This window comes from Schistocerca piceifrons, chromosome 1 (assembly GCF_021461385.2).
Source record: "Schistocerca piceifrons isolate TAMUIC-IGC-003096 chromosome 1, iqSchPice1.1, whole genome shotgun sequence".
NCBI lineage: Eukaryota > Metazoa > Arthropoda > Insecta > Orthoptera > Acrididae > Schistocerca > Schistocerca piceifrons.
Window position 1 is genome coordinate 811,925,120 of NC_060138.1, and position 18,402 is coordinate 811,943,521.

The window sequence follows — 18,402 nt, forward strand, 5'->3', positions numbered from 1 at the left end:
TGTTGAAGAATAGATGAGTAGGTCCAGTAACTGATGAAGAAGTGCTAAATCGAGTTGGAGAAACAAGAAATATATGGCAGAAGAAGACCAAAAAAAGAGATCTGTCGATAGGGCACATTTTGAGGCATCAAGAAATCGTCAATTTGGTAATGAAAAATGAGGGACGGCAAAAACTGTAGAAGGAGACTAATCGATGGATACTGGTAGCACATTCAAATGGATGTAGGTTGCACCAGCAGACGAGGAGGACGGCAGAGAGTAGACTAGCGTAGACAGCCGTATCAAACCAGTCTTCAGACTGGAGAACACAACAACAAATGAAAATTGTGTTTGGAAATTTGGGCTCAGCTTTCTTGACAGTCTTGTTTTACGATCAGGTTCAAAAACGTTAAAAATGTTAACAGAGGTATGCCGCATTGGAAGTCTTCAGCGTTCTCGCAGAGTGCCCCGGTAATTTGTTAGAAGCAATGAGCTTCAGGCTGAGTCACGCCTCCCACACGAGAATAGGACACCCTGTGGCCCGTCGTGGGTGTGAGAAGCCTCTTGGTTTTATGATCAGTTAGTAGTGACTTCCGGAGCTGATGGTGGTAAAGGAAGGTAAACTATTACAAAAGAAGCAGTTAGCCTCACGCAGAAGTAACTACACACACACACACACACGCGCGCGCGCACGCGCGCGCACACAGACACACACACACACACACACACACACACACACACATGCACACGCACAAGCACAAATATTCACTGTCTTACTATAGAGATATCCTAACATACTATTCAAAATGCAGATAATCATTTTTACCACAAGGCAACAAAGATATTACCATTAATGATCTAAAATGAAAATAACTTTGATCGATGTTGCATGATGAAAGTAATGTGAGGGAATATTTACTTTTTTGTTGATCTGATGTTCACATGGAAGAAATAAATAATCAAAACAACGTCTGATTTCTTGCGGTGTGTTCATTTACATCCACTGCTGTAGGTCATTGGATATTGTTAATCATTATTGATAAATTTGTAAACGGCTCTTAAAACAAGTCATCACAACAAAATGGCGATCAAAACAGAGCTTGTTTCGATTTAACTGGCGATGTGTCGATCCTGGTGTCATCTGTCACTCACGATGTCTTCTAAACACCTTGCTGACACACCCCTGACGACAGTCGACGAAATATATTACAGCAAGAAAGACTGTGATAATTTGATGTTAATAACAACAATATAATAATAATTTTAAATAGTTGCTAATATATCGCTAATGAAACACAGGTTCATGTACCCTGATCAGCCAGAACATTATGAACAACTACCTAATAGCCGGTATGTCCACCACTGGCAAGGACAACAGCGGCGACGCCGGCCGTTATGGTAGAGCGGTTATAGGTGCTTCAGTCCGGAACCGCCAGGCTGCTACAGCCGCAGGTTCGAATCCTGCTTCGGGCATGGATGTGTGTGATGTCCTTAGGTTAGTTAGGTTTAAGTAGTTCTAAGTCTAGGGGACTGATGACCTCAGATGTTAAGTCTCATAGTGCTTAGAGCCATTTGAACCATTTTTGAACAGCGGCGACGCGTCGTTGTATGTAAGCAATGAGGCCGCTGCAGGAAGTTGGCACCACATCTGCACACACACGTCACCTAATACTCGTAAATTCCAGGGAGGTGAGCCATGAGCTCTGTCGCCACGTTCGGTCACATCCCAGGTGTGTCCGATCGGATTCAAATCTGTCTAGTTGGGGGACCAGCACCTCAACTGGAACTTGCCACTGTGATCCTCGAACCACTCTGTCACACTCATGGCCTTGTGACATGGCGCATTAACTTGTCGAAAAACGCCACTACCGTGGGGAAACATTATCGGCATAAGCGGTGTACGTGGTCTGCAACCGGTGTGCGATACTACTTCGCCGTCATGGTGCCTTGCACAAGCTCCACTGGATCCATGGATGACCAGGTGAATGTTCCCTAGAGCATGTTGGAGCCGCCGCTAGCTTTTCTCCGTCCCACAGTACAGTTGTCAAGGCGCTGTTCCCCCAGAGGACGACGGAATAGCGCCCTCCCACCGGTATGATGAAGAAGGTGTCGGGATTCATGAGACCGTGCAACGCTCTGCCACTGCACCAAAGTCCAGTGCCGACAGTCATGTGCCCATCTCAGTAATAGTTACCGATTTCGTGATGTTAACGTTGCCATGTGCATGGGTCGTCTAGTGCGGAAGCCCATCGTTAGGAATGTTCGATGCAGTATGTGCTCACACACAATTGTGCTATGCCCACCATTAAAGTCTCAGGTTAGTTCCGCTACACTTCGCCGCCTGTCCCGTTTTACCAGTATGCCCACCATACGACGTCCGACATCTGTAGTGACGGGTCACTTACCAACCCTACGACGTCTGGACGTGGTTTCACGTACTTTCGACACATGTTGAAGACACTCGTCACAGCATTCCACGAATACCCGACAAGTCTTGCAGCTTCCAAAACGCTCGTGCCGAACCTCTGGGCCATCACAATTTGCTCTCAGTCAAACTCAGATTGATCGCTCGCCTTCCCCATTTTACGCATGGACAGCACGTTCACTGAAGCTAGATGCACCGTGTATGTGCCTGAATAGCAGTCATTCCTCGCAAGGTGACGGTGCTATGGCGTGGACGGCCTTATGTCGATAGTAGGCCGGTGGTCATAACGTTCTGGCTGATCAGTGTATATTCTTAATCTTTATTTTTTATCTATTTTAACAGTACTGTAGTGACGCTGGTGAATAAATGCGAGTTCTTGATATCTTTAACTTAGTTCAGAATCTCGTTTTTCCGCTTTCGTCCATGGATGAATACCTCCATTTCCTCCAAAACGTCCATTTTCCTGCTCTTATCCATAGTGTGTGTAACACCACAGCTCTGTGGATGATCATACAATTTATACGTGCTTTGCCAAGTTTGCTTTATTAATTGTCCTGAATATTATTCTTGTAAATATGTTGTCAAGTTACAAATGCTATTTTTTATTTAAGAGAGAGAATGCGCATGGAATGTTAACATTTTGTAAGTAGACACGCTGGCCTAGTCAGGGAAAATCTATTATCAAAGAGTGTAATAAATTGTATATGTATTATCGCTGGGCGTGAGAGCGCGCCAAAAGTAGTAGCAGTTGGGAGTCGCGAGGAGACGTGTAATATGGGCAAACTATGGCATTCATTGAGCACAGTAAAAATGCAGCAAGAGTAACTCACATAACATCAAGAATACTGTGGGCCCTTGTTATTGGCTATGGTATGGCAAGAAGGTCAACCTGTGCCCTGTTTACCGCTAGATGAAGCCACTTGACAAAGCAACGGCACCATGAAGTGAAGTAAGATCTAGACTTTTTATAACTAGAATTGTAATAGACTGACCAGCGTAGTTGGAATTTTATTGCTTGAATAACACTGTTTTCGTGCATATTGTCACGTAAATAATTTTCCTAAGTCATTATCCAAGTAGTATACATCCTATCCCTTTGTATGAACCGAGATAATCAGAAAATGAACGTTTTTCCAACTTTTGGACAATTACGTAATAATGAAATCTTTGGTTATAGTATGAATGATCCCAGAAATAGAATCATGCAAAATCCAGTGTTAATTCATTTGCTAAAAACAGAGTAACTTTCGTAATAAAAAAAGTGGTAGTAAAACTTTACGTAACTTGGACACTGAATTTCATTGTCAGAGCACTGTTATAATTTATAGCTTGTGGTATAATTTGTAACTTTTATTACAAAGAAATATCAAAGTGACTTCTAAATTCAAACAATCTTTCTGGTTGCTACAACTACGAGAGTCAGTATTACGGTGAGTAACGTAACAAAAAGTTTCTGTTAACGCCAGTAAACAATCTTACTTTAATTGATCTTTGAAAATCAATATGATATATTGTATGAGTTTGCTATTTGATCATTAACTGACTACTGTGACTTGTGTGGTGTGAAGTACTTGAAAGTGTGCGTTACATAGTGTACCTACGTCATGACGCCAATAACTCTTCCTACGTAAGATTGCTTACGAGTATAAAGTTCAGTTCCAATATAATTATTCTTGATCCGGTAAGGAATTGGCAGTCGTTGGTTATTTCATTAATGACATACTTTGAAAACCTTTCTTCCAAATTTTCCACTAACTGCTGTTAATTAAAAAACTAGTTTACGTAATTAAAAATGTATAAAGTTAACTGAACTTTGTTTCTAATCGTCATTGCTAAAATGCTGAGAGGTGGCGATTCGGTTATAACTTCATCCACTTCTCTCGGTTTTGCATTATTCTTCGGAGTAGATGCCTTTTCCCCACAGATTAAGGACTTCAGGTACACGGTCATATAGAAAAGCCTAATTAGCCAGAGAGGTAGCTGGGTTATATGTGCAGTACTTTAAGACCGTTGTCTATTGCAACGCTGTGTTCTGTTTCCTTCATATGTTTGGCCATAGCTGACTTGTTAGCTTTTTACAGTCTCAACATGTTCTTTAAAATAGGATTTAAAATTTCTGCCTATTTGGCCAATGTCTGAATGTAACTTGATAACTTCTTGAGTCGCTCAGTTTCTTAGCTAGATGTCATGAATCAGTTTCTTCCTTGGGTTGTTGGTAGTGTAAAAGTGATTCTGATATCTGTGTTTTTAAACAGCTTGGCTATTTTGTTTGAAATGTCCGCTAATACTTTGTTTTGCTATGTTGTTGTGGGTGGTGGCCTTGTAGGTTTGCTTTCTTTCGTTTTTTGTTATGTGTTGTGAAAGTGTATTTATTCCAAGTTCATGATAGCAATTGTTATTGAATTTGCATGTGTTGATTTCTGGCTCATAGTCTGCAGCAGTGAGTGAGAATTTCTATGCACTGCATGCAAAACTCTGAATGCAGCTTGTTTTTGTGAGTTGGGATGTGCATGTGGTGTGTGTATGAGTGAGTGGGGGGCGGGGGGGGGGGGGACGGAGGTCAATGTCCGAGTGTAAGTAGGCTGTTTAGGTTTTCTTATTGGTAACACCACGTAGCGCTCTGTATGAAAATCACTGGCTGTGCTGTGTGCAGTCTGTGGCTGGTTTGCATTGTTGTTGGCTATTGTAGTCTTGTGCAGCTGGATGTTAACAGCGCGTAACGTTGCGCAGTTGGAGGTGAGCCGCCAGCAGTGGTGGATGTGGGGAGAGAGATGGCGGAGTTTTGAAATTTGTAAGACTGGATGTCATGAACTGCTATGTATATTATGACTATTAAGGTAAATACATTGTTTGTTCTCTATTAAAATCTTTCATTTGCTAACTATGCCTATCAGTAGTTAGTGCCTTCCGTAGTTTGAATCTTTTATTTAGCTGGCAATAGTAGCGCTCGCTGTATTGCAGTAGTTCAAGTAACGAAGATTTTTGTGAGGTAAGTGATTTGTGAAACGTATAGGTTAATGTTAGTCAGAGCCATTCTTTTGTAGTTATTTTTGAAAGTCAGATTGCGTTGCGCTAAAAGTATTGTGTGTCAGTTTAAACACAGTCATGTATAATTTTTCTAAGGGGACGTTTCACGAGTTTCTTGGTTGTCTGTGTACATTGACGTTCAAGTTCAGGGTATGGTTTGTATTGGTTGTTGTCTCATAAAAATTATTTTAATGCCTTTCTGGGGTTTTGTGGGGAAGTGGATGTTTTTGTGTGATCTACTGAATCTACTGTTTCTTCTCCAGTCCTATTATGTACCATGAATGTGTCATCCACATATCTGCAGTACTTCACAATTTTCTGGTTGATATTACCTTTGTTCTCCAAAAATTTATTTTCAAGGTGGCTAATGAATATTTTTGCAATGATCCTACTATGTGGTTAGAAATTGCTAGGCCCATATCCTGTTTACACGTTTACCTCTGAATGTGGAAAAATAGTGGTAGAGAACAAAATCTAATAACTCTGTTAGTTAAAATACTTCAGATGTGGACAGTGTTCGTTATTTTAATAAATTGTTTCTAATTATGTCTTTGGATTCTTTGATTGATATTCTGATGTATGAACTTGCTACACCAGACAAATAAGCTTCGCATTGACTGGGACCTGAAGCACTTTCATGCCTTGAGTTGGTTTTACTGCATAGGAGGTTTGAAATTTAAATTGCCCGAATAGCCGAGAACATTAACGCGCCACTTCCTGTATTCAGGCAGGTGTGCCGACCCAGAATCGAATCCGCCCAGCGGATCAATGACAGTGCCAATGCTCCATCCTGCCTGGATGCGGTTTAAATATTTAGAAAATGTTTGCACACTTCCACATAACACTATACCCAGACAATTGGGGAATTCATATTCCCTACCAGGGCGATATGGAGTGGCAACACGAAAGGCATTTGGCCAACCCTTAAATTAACCATGACAAGTATGATAGCATCAACTCTGACCCTGAGCAGATGCAGGACAAAAGCAAAAGAAAAAAAATACAGAAGAGGAAGAACGAGAGATTTACAATTTACACTGAGGTGACACAAGTCATGGGATAGCGGTATTCATGTATACAGATACTGACGACATCGCGTACACTACGTATATATTAGCAGTGCTTTGGCCAAGCTGTCATTAGTACTTGGATTATTCATGTGAAAAGGTTTTCGACATGATTATGGCCGCAACATGGGAATTAGCAGAGTTTTAATACAGAATGCTAGATACATGGAAATTTCCATTTCGGAAATCGTTGGGGAGTTCAATATTCCAAGATTCACAGTGTCAAGAGTGCACCGAGAATACCAAACTTCAGGCATTACCTCTCACCACTTATAACAAAGTGGCCGACGGCCTTCATTTAACGACGGAGAGCAGCGGCGTTTGTATAGAGTTGTTAGTGATAACAGACAAGCAACACTGCGTGAAATAACAGCAGATATCAATGTGAGACGTACGACGAATGTAGACGTTGAGACAGTGCGGCGTCTGACTCGAGTGCCTTTTCTAACAGTACGACATCGCCTGCTGCCCCTCTCCGTTGCTCGTGACCATATCGGTTGCACCATAGACGACTGTAAAACCGTGGCCTCGTCGGATGAGTCCAGATATCAGTTGGCAAGAGCTGATACTAGGATTCGAGTGTGGCACAGTCCCCACGAAACCATGAATCCAAGTTCTCAACAAGGCACTATGCAAGCTGATGGTGGCTCCATAATGGTGTGGTCTGTCTTAACATGGAATGGACTGCGTCCTCTGGTCCAACTGAAACGATCATTGGCTGAGAATGGCTATGTTCGGCTACCTGGAGACCATTTGCAGCCATTCATCAACTTCATGTTCCTAAACAACGGTGTCTTGTTATTGGGCCACATATGTTCGTGATTGGTTTGAAGAACATTCTGGACAGTCGCAGAAATGATCTGGTGACCCAGGCCGCCCGACATGAATCCCATCGAACAGTTATGAGAGATAATTGAGAGGTCAGTTCATGCACAAAATCCTGCACCGGCAACACTTTCGCAATTATGGACGGCTATAGAGACAGCATGGCTCAGTATTTCTGTAGGGGACTTTCATCGACTTGCCACATCAAGCTGCTGCACTACGTCGGGCAATAGGAGGTCCGACACGATATTAAGAGGTATCCCATGACTTTCGTCACCTCAGCGTATATTGGTTTTGTAAGATTTAATGTAGCTTTCTCATACCTGTGTACTTGGTTGGTTCATAGAAGTTTCAACAGGTCTGATGGCTAAATTAGTTTTAGGGTTTTTTGTTGGTCCCGTAACAGTCAAGCTATGTGTTCTTTATTATTAATATCTTAGTTTCTCCTCTTTTGAATAAAAAAAATCTTTTATTGAAGTGCTTCTTTAATCTTTTATTGAACTCCAGTGTGGAAAAACGATATCCTCAATGAAATTACCGATATCAAAATCTCGCCATCTACTATTCAGTTCTATTAAAATAGAAAGTACATAACAATTAACAAAATATATGAATCTGTGTTCCATAAGCAAAATCTTAGTGATTCTTTAAAATAATTTTTATACTTTCCTTATTAACATCAAATTATCACCGTCTTTCTTGCTGTAAGTGTATATTTCGTCGACCAACATCAGAGATGCATCGGCAAAGTGTGCAAAATTAATAGCAAGTGACAGAAAACACCAGGATCGACAGATCGATAGTTAAATCGAAGCAAGACTTGTTTTATCCGCCATCTTGTTTCTGCTGCACAGCATAGTTAACCCTGTTGAAACGTTTTAATTTTCCTTGCAAGTTCATAAACAGTTGTTCATAAGATTCAAGGAACCATATCAATGGCTGAAATTGATGTGTGTTTCTTATGCACAAGGTCAGTGATTATTTAATGTTTATTATGTGAACAGAAGGCCAATGAAGTAAATATTCCCTCATATGAAGTTATCTGTCTCTTTCTTTGCAGGATGGCCACAGCATATTCCAAGACTGTGCAGACTGGCCTCAATATATATGTGTTTACTTTTTTCAATTTTTTTGTATTTGCAGCCTGAATATGAGTTTTTTACCTCGAAACATGTTGCTTCATTAAATGATCTACGTACTCAACAAATTTTGTGACTGGTAGTGGTCTCTGAATACACATTTCACAAAATTTTTAACGTATCATATCAATTGAAATCAGGGAATAAACAACTGGTGTGTACTTAACACAGTTTTTAGTTTTACTAGAAATGAGAAACAGTAGTTGAAGGGTATTTATCTTTAGATGGTTATTCTTTAGGAAAGCTAGCTGTTTGTGCCCATGTTCGCATGTACAATAAATGCGTTTCAATTAGTCTGCCTTGCACAAAACTCAGTTTCTTGTTTTTTCCTCTCATTCGTGTTTCTGTGATGTTGCACAATCACCAGAAGGTTTCGGTCACTTTCAGTTAATATTACTCGAACAACAAAATGTCCAGCTAACTAAAATTAAGGGAATCCAACTGCAGATGGCGTAACATCATTGAAACATCTATGGCTGAAAATAAAAAGCATACTCATACGGCTGAAGAATGAAAGCATGCTATTGTGTAACATTCATAATGTGAAGATTCAAAGCAATAATCAAAGATTTATTTCTATATGTGAGGAAGGATAATTAACTTACCGAAAAATACTCGTAACTATGGTACAGCAAAATCCCAAAATGATTTTGATGCTTGATAACAGAAAGTTTCCATAGCATCGATCAAGGCAGAGTTATTATTTTACATTGACGTGTTGTTTTATTTGAAGTGAAATTAGAAACTGAATTTGTCTTACGGAGCATACAGATATGCCACCCATCTGTCATACATATCCGTACTTGTCCCATCTCTTTAACATGGAAAAACCGTATCGCAAGCAGGTCTGATTAGTTACCTTTTAAGTAATGGAGCCATGGCGGCGAATGAGTGAAAATTCTAATTGTACTTTTATCATAAAAATAATAAACAACCAACCATTCCAGGATACTAAACAGATAATGGATTTATGTCGAGTACTCTAAACAGAAAATTCAGGATAGTTTAAATGAACGATCTCGTCTCTTCTCTTCTCCTTGTTTGAAGATGGTTCAAAATAAATGACTAGGAAACTATTCAAGGAAGTAACAACGTGTTCACCTCACACAACAAATCGTGAGTTAAATGGCTGAGGACGCATAAGTCGAAATTTTAGGCTTTATCCTCTTATTCAATACTCGTGCTGTAACAATTCATTTACTGCTTGCACCTCAACAGGACTCCTCTCGTGTTTTCTCACTGAGAGTATAAATTGCAATCATAACAGCACAGAATGCCGCTGTTCCTGCAAATGAGAGGAAGTGCATGAAAAGCAATGAACCTGTTGTGAGGTGGTCTTTTGGTGATTCGATAGTTGTGAATTATCACCTCACTTCTTAAGAGGCAGCATTTATTTCATTTCATATGCGCAATTAATTGTACCACTGTGATACAACTGATTATTAAGATTATATGATTTTGGACACTTGACAAGAGAAATCGAGTTTTACCACAATCAACTACAAGAATGAATGTGGTACTCCTACACCATTCACTGTTATACTTTATTCCATTTGCTTCGCAAGTAACATTGAATGTTCTTACTGGTACTATGAGTTACAGCTTAACTTACCCGTCGGTCTAGCCTCGCGGTCTGTCGAGGTCCGGTGTACCGGCCAGCCTGTGGATGGTTTTTAAGGCGGTTTTCCATCTGCCTCTGCGAATGCGGGCAGGTTCCCCTTATTCCGCCTCAATTACACTATGTCGGCCATTGCTGTGTAAACACTGTCTCCATGCATGCGTACACCATAATTACTCTACCACGCAAACATTTGAGGTTACACTCGTCTGATATGAGAAGTTCCCAGGGGGGGGGGGGGGGGAGGGAACGGTGGGGTGGGTGGACTGCTGTGACCTGTTGTCGGGTTGTGAACCACTGAGGGCAACCGCGGGACGAAGCCTCTCTGTCATTTCTAGGTCCTCGGTTCAATACACACACACAGTACAGCCTTAATAATTAGAAATACATTTGAGTTGCTTCTAGAAGTAATTGAACTGCTTGTTACAAGAAGTCGTTGTGCAGTTGGTGGTAAATGATTTATTTTTGGTTTTCATAGGTTAGGATCCTGACTGTGAGAGATGTTGGATGGCATACAGTCCATTGATAGATATGTGAGCAAAACATGCACCAGCAGTTTCTTCAGCCCTTACCTGGGCTCATGTGAGCGGTGCGCCTCGTAGCTGTTGACGAAGAAGCCGGCAGAGCGGTCACGCACAAGTCTGCCAGAGAAGGGCAGCTCCAGCTGGTACACGTGTCCAGGCACCAGCTCAGAGCTAAGTGTCACCACGTACCACTGCCTGCCCAACTCTTTGTTCGTGCTCGACACGGAGATGGTAGGTCCGCTGAAACATGGATAAAACCAAATGACATCTGTGAATTATTTCTATCAATTCATAGACACACAAGGCACTCCTTAGATCCTAGTATGAAGAACGCCCTAGATTATAGAACAACTTATTTGAGGAAAATGGTTTCTTCATGCTTCAGAATAAAGTAATTCAATAAAACATTTTCTGCTTATAAACAGTTAACCCATGCATTGCTCTACATTTCACACTTAGATGGGTTTTAAACGAAAATCTTAACAATGCAAAATGCATTTGCTTGTTGAAACTTAAGAAATGAGGGTTACATTGTAGAGTCAGTGATAAATAATTTCTTTTTCTTTTATGCTAGAATACTCACCCTAAGCAGACACACACTACTGCTTAAAAAAGAGTCTTTTCCGATCGTAGAATTCAGTAGTCAATAACTTACTGCCAGTTCACAATTTCCGCTCGCACAAAATAACCACATTCGTTGAAGGAAATAATTAGTACTTTACTGTAATAATGAGCTTACTGCGAACATTAATCTTTAGACGTAATTGAATGCAACTTATTAAACTACCAAAAAATGCCCACAGCAGAAGTAGTTGAACTAACAGAATTACTAGACCTTGTGCTATCCCACAACCATCTCACATTCAACGGCAAAATGTATAAACAGGCTATGATATTCTTGTCACATCTGGCCTCCTTTGTCATCAGAGGGCAGTTTTTGAATCTTATTAGATCAATGATGCCTCCCTAGGATATTGAGCAACATTAGCGGGAACCAGACTGTGACTCGCTCCCCTGCATATGTGTTAACAGGGCCGACGTCTATCCACGTGGTGGACAGAGAAGTTTGCGTCTGACTTGGGATAATTTGAAGATGACATTTTTGCCTTTCTGCACTGACTTCAAAGGCCCAGATACCGTGGTGTCACTTGGCTTCCGTGGGAATGTCGGTTCCGCTCAACTTCATAACTTTTTTTTATTCAGTCTGCATCGTGCATCATACCAACTAGTACATGGCACCCACCAGCCAACCATCCAGATAACACTGCATCGGGCCACTGCCGACCTCGTGAAAGTAAACTATGCGTCTTGTACGCAAAAAATGGGAAGTTCACTGTCCTTTCCTCGATTTTCGGTAATTTTGTTACATTTATCGTCCATCGCATTGGCAATAGCTTGGAGTCCTCCCTCCCCTCCACGTTCAAGTTTTGATAAGGTGGAAGTGTAGCACGAGAATGTTACTTTTTGGGCCTTTGGGGACGAACTGTTGGAGTAATCGCGAGCTAACCGCAATCTTGCGATGTTTGGCACACGTTGATGATCTGGAGAGATGTAATCTTTCACAATCTGCTGTAGTGCGAGCTGTAATCTGGGCAGCTCGCTGCTCATTTGTTTCGGGTATCCTAATTTAATTCCAGTTTGTATTTTGTTTCTTTAATCTCGTATCCGTGAGCTGCACAGATAAGGATAACCTGGTGCTTTGCACTCCATGCACTCTCCCTTTCATTTGATACCTCCCACAGTGTTAGCATCACCCTTGTTAGAATAATTCAGTAACTCGTTTATTTTTGTTCTTTGATAACTTTTGATTATTCTTTGTGAAACTCAGGAGTAAATAAAATTCCGTTAAAGGTAGACTTGACCTCTGTTTCAAGATCCTATAACTCTTGATTAGGCAGGTTGCCCATTGCGTACAGTGGCTACATTAGGCGATAGGTTATTGATAATTTCATTCTGTAATAGCAAAGAGCATGGCATTCCACTAGTCATCACTAGCACACTTACTTAAGAAGGGTGTAGACCTAGTAGTGGCTAGTCAACTCAGTGGCATCGTTTCAAAAAATTTCATTACCATCCTGAAAATAAACTTTTGAACAACAGAGATGACATCACCCAGGAAACTGTGCGGTACTGCAAATATTCAGATGACACAGTTATGGTATATAATGAGACTGAAGAAGAAACATAAACTTTGTTAAGTAGGATCAATTATTTACACAAAAACATCCACTTCAACATTGAACCTCAGAAAGACAACAAAATATATTTTTAGACATAACAAAATTAATACAAACTATACCCTGGACATCAATGTGCACAGAAAGCTAACAAACACAGACACTGTCATTAATAACCCCTCCGCACATAGCAACTCACATAAGCTAACTGTATTCAGAGTTGTTGCATGCAAGGCACAAAAGTTCCGACTTATTGCTGCAGACTATGAGACAAATCTTACCGCAGTCAAATTCATTGCACATAACAGTGGCAGTCATGAACATGAAATAGATGCACTTAGATAATACACAACAAAAAGTAAAATAAAAATAACCGACAAGGTCTCCTCGCACAAGGACATACCAAAACCTACGTATCTAACAATGTCAAGGGGTCATTTCAAAGAGTATAACCAAGTGATTTAAAAATAAGGATGCCAGAATAACTTCTGCCATCACCAATTGGTTCATGAAATCTCACAACGAGCTCAGAAACTGAGCAAGTCAGGAATTCCTGTATTCAGATGTTTCATAAAAGAACTGTCCCTCTCAGAGCTGAGGTGGAGCCCAAATAGTAAGCTACGAAATATAGCCTACTCTTGACTCTTATGGAAAAGAACGATAGAAACTATCGAAAAATCGTGGAAGAATGGCATCGTTAACTCGGTTACATACCCATAAACTTTAAAATATATGGCTGAGTATACCACACTTAACTGGAAACCCTGTTCTCGGTAATATGTAATGCTATAGAGGTAAATGAAATAGTAGATACGTAAGACTATTAAGCTATTTTGAGAGATCCGCAATTCGTATTGGGTTATCGACTACACTCAATGGTGTTAGTTGCCAGCACATTGGACTCGTATACAAGAAGAGTGAGGTTCAAATTCCTGTTCGTCCTTTCAAATTTAAATTTCCTGTGGTTATCCTAAATCGTATACGCAAATGCTACAGCGCTTCCTTTGAAAACGATATAGCGAATATCCTTCCCCATCCTCTCTTTCGTTGTGATCTTATGGTCTCATTAACGATCCCGTCGTTAATGGATCCTTAACATTAAACCTTCCTCACAAAGCTCTTACAGCTCTGATCGTTACACAAAAGGGAAAAATAAGTAGTTCATTAATTTTTTCTGTATATCGCCAGAACGTTGCACCAAAAGAGTGGATGGAAACCAGCCTGACAGAAGTGCGTAAGAATCAAGCAACTGTCGTCTAGTCTGCAAGGGATACGTGAAACAGACAGCAGAGAGTTCAATGAATCAGCCATAATTAAGTTTCAGCCCAAATTTAAGATGAATACTACAATTCATTATAAACAAGGAAATTCAGAAATGAATGCAGAAGAATAACATCAAAAGAAAATACTGAAATTAAGCTTTTGAAACAAAAAGTAAATACATAATTAGGGCTTTCGCGAACAGTGTTGATTTCAGTTAAGGCTTCCGGGCTGAGAGGACCAGGATGATGTATAAAACAGCTTACTAAAGTTTCGTCTCCATCTGCGGCAGATATCTTCCTAGATAAATGGTTTTTGACAATTTTAACTCTCAAGATTCTCCCACAAATGAGGAGGATGGTTAGTAAATAATTTTATATATCGACTACGGCCTTTCTTCTGCAGATATCTCACACAAATGGGGACGCAACGTCAGTAAATAATTATACACAACGACCAAGTAGTCTCAGCTCCGAAGTTTTGACCAAATTATAAAAGTGCGTTAATACACTGAAGCTCCAAAGAAACTGGTATAGGCATGCGTATTCAAATACAGATATACATAGGCTAAACCAGTAGAATATAGCGCCGCGATCGGTAATGCCTATATAAGTCAAGTATCAGGCGCAGTTGTTAGATCGCTTACTGCTGCTACAGTGGCAGGTTATCAAGATTTAAGTGAGTTCGAATGTGGTGTTACAGTGGGCGCACGAGCGGTGGGACACAGCGTCTCCGAGGTAGCGATGACGTGGGGATTTTCCCTACTACCATTTCAGGAGCGTAGCGTGAATATCGGGAATCCCGTAAAACATCAAATCCCCGACATCGATGTGGCCGGTAAAAGATCCTGCAAGAATGGGACCAAGAGAATCATTCAACGTGCAGAAGTGCAACCCTTCCGTAAATTGCCGCAGGTTTCAACTCTGGGCTGTCAACATGCGTCAGTGTGCGAACCGTTCAATTCCCCAGACATGAACATTAGTGAGCATATCTGGAATGCCTTGCAAGGTGCCGTTCAGAAGAGATCTCCACCCCCTCGTACTCTTACGGATTTATGGACAGCGCTGCAGGATTCATGGTATCAATTCCCTCCAGCACAATTTCAGACATTAGTCGAGCCAACGTCACATAGTGTTGCGGCACTTCTGCGTGCTCGCGGGGGCGCTATACGATATTATTCAGGTGTACTAGTTTCTTTAGCTCTTCAGTGCAAAAGAGAATAGGATGTGGGAAACAGAGTAGAAAATTGTCTCTGTGGCATTAGAGCTATGTTTGGAAAAACGTAGAGTGAGAAATATCCCCAGTGCTACTATATGTTTGGAACAATCTGTAATTCACCTGGTCTGGATATAATACACTAGTTGTCTGATTGGCGCTAGACAATCTGGGAAAATAGGAAGATGAATTATAGCACCAAAGCTGAGCAATTTCTAGTTGACCAACAGAAGGATAATGCTCATCAGTTTACATTTTCTGTGCTTACAGCCTACTATGAAGAATGTGGGCAGTGTTATAAGTTGACCCCATGAGAAGCTGGAACGATAGGAGAAATTCTAGCTACTCTATCTCGTTAGGAGTGTAGATCTTACACGTGTTTTACATACGAGTGACATGGTAAATTATCTTAGAACTTTTAGAATTCAGCTATCCACAGAACGGCAATAAAGGGTGTGCTTTAAAAACACACAGATTTCCTCTTATACCCCTTCGAGAAATTTTAGGCTATATGATCCATATCTAGATATAGGTTTTTAATTTAGTTCCTTTCAACTTCACTCAGTGTAGGCCACAGACGTTTATGTCTGTGGAATATTTGCACACCTAATGACGAGCTATGAAGTAAGCAGTTGACCCAGAGTCTAATTTCCGCGCTTCATAGTGTTTTGTGGAGTCAATGGCTCCAAAGTACCAATGAGCCCATGTGACCTCGAATGGGAGCTTTCTCGTACTGGAAGGAGAAACACGATCGGGTGACACTGCCTTCACTCAGAAGGCACAATGGGGCTACTACGAGAAGAATACAGAGCCCAGTGGCAGCGGACGTCGACTGACAAGAACTTCTTTCGTTGCTTTTAACTTTCCCATCAAGGGCTATCAGAGACATGACCCTGTTGCTATGAAAACTCCTTTGCCTTTAGTTTACGGTATTTCTATAGTCGTTCCGTGTTAAGGCAAGCGCGACTGCTACGGTCGCAGGTTCGAATCCTGCCTCGGGCATGGATGTGTGTGATGTCCTTAGGTTGGTTAGGTTTAAGTAGTTCTAAGTTCTAGGGGACTGATGACCACAGCTGTTAAGTCCCATAGTGCTCAGAGCCATTTTGTTAAGGCAACATGACAGTTATTAGAAAATAAATTGGTTTGTAAAACAATCGTTTATACATCGAGGACGTTCATCCTGTCACATGCCAGGCTTTGGTGAACTGGATCTTTCCGTATGTCAGTAACAGACCGGCGATGGTAGGCGGCACTTACATTTACCTCGAAAAAACAACTGAACAACTGCCGGAGTTACGTTCTACTGCATAAGAGTACGAATTGTTCTACACGTAACGTTGTGAGATCTCTTGATTGGTTTAATAAAATGACCATCGGCAATGCAACCGCAATTTGAGGAAGAGGGGTGAAGAGGGTAGGAGGCAAGCGTAAGTGATGTACAGCAATTAAAACCGCAAGACCTAGAAGTAAGTTCCTCTTGAAAATTTCGTTAGTTCTGTATAAAAGTGAGGGATTTCAGTGCTCAGGAACGAAGGGAGGTGAAATTGCACTGCGTGTTTATGCATTGATGCTCCTTGTCAGTAAACTTTGAAATAAACGTAGGAGGAATATTTTGCAAACGGAGACCAACAAGACGGAAATTGATCCCAGAAATGCCGACCTTCATCGCTCATATCAGGGCGACCTGTTTAGGCAGAAACTAGCAGGTCTCTAGACTATCCAGTGGCGGCCGGTACTCCTGCTACAGACTCTGAGCGGAACTCCTGTGACACTTACGCTAGTGGAATTTTTTCCCTCTTGAAACCACTCTCTGAGGAAACTGGATAAAATACAGGTCGCAGCTGGCAGTAGCAGTGCTGAAATTTCCCCAATGTTTTCCTCCAACAGTCGTGATTTTAAATTTCGACGGCTTCCAGCTCTGCGGGGCAGAAAGCGATAAAGGAACCATTGTGTCGATAACCATAATATTCGTCATCTTAGGGAGATCAGCTGTATGTGTTAATAGGTCACAGACTTGGGAAAAATAGTAAAAATTACTCTAGCTTATAGACAATTTTATGCGCTTTGGCATAATCTTTTCATTCCAAGATAATAATGTGTTAAACTTTTTTCATTCATGTAATTTATAATTTTAATATAATTTATAATGTATCATTTACTTTCAGTCAAGACATGATGATACACTACTGGCCATTAAAATCGCTACACCAAGAAGAAATCCAGATGATAAATGGGTATTCATTGGACAAATATATTATGTGATTACATTTTCACGCAATTTGGGTGAATAGATCCTGAGAAATCAGTACCCAGAACAACCACCTCTGGCCGTAATAGCGGCTTTGATACGCCTGGGCATTGAGTCAAACAGAGCTTGGATGGCGTGTACAGGTACAGCTGCCCATGCAGCTTCAACACGATACCACAGTTCATCAAGAGTAGTGACGGCCACCATTAAGCAGACGTTTTCAATTGGTGAGAGATCTGGAGAATGTGCTGGCCAGGGCAGCAGTAGAACATTTTCTGTATCCAGAAAGGCACGTATAGGACCTGCAACATGCGGTAGTGCATTATCCTGCTGAAATGTAGGGTTTCGCAGGGATCGAATGAAGGGTAGAGCCACGGCTCGTAATACATCTGAAATGTAACGTAAACTGTTCAAAGTGCCGTCAATGCGAACAAGAGGTGACCGAGACGTGTAACTAATAGCACCCCATACCATTACGCCGGGTGATACGCCAGTATGGCGATGATGAATACACGCTTCCAATGTGTGTTCACCGCGATGTCGCCAAACACGGATGCTGTAAACAGAACCTGGATTCATCCGAAAAAATGACGTTTTGCCATTCGTGCACCAAGGTTCGTCGTTGAGTACACCATCGCAGGCGCTCCTGTCTGTGATGCAGCGTCAAGGGTAACCGCAGCCATGGTCTACGAGCTGATAGTCCATGCTGCTGCAAACGTCGTCGACCCGTTCGCGCAGTTGGTTGTTGTCTTGCAAACGTCCCCATCTGTTGGCTCAGGGACCGAGACGTGGCTGCACGATCCGTTACAGCCATGCGGATAAGATGCCTGTCATCTCGACTGCTAGTGATACGAGGCCGTTGGGATCCAGCACGGCGTTCCGTATTACCCACCTGAAC

The 18,402-nt window shown here is 41.3% G+C and overlaps 1 protein-coding gene across 1 annotated transcript in view; it reads right to left on the reverse strand.

Moving 5' to 3' along the window:
* The window catches only part of LOC124789873 (aminopeptidase N-like), a 244,663-nt gene that overhangs the window by 172,073 nt on the left and 54,188 nt on the right, over positions 1–18,402 (reverse strand). The window contains exon 3 of the mRNA XM_047257391.1: positions 10,653–10,844. Coding sequence (XP_047113347.1) covers positions 10,653–10,844 — 192 coding nt within the window. The remainder of the gene's footprint in view (positions 1–10,652; positions 10,845–18,402) is intronic.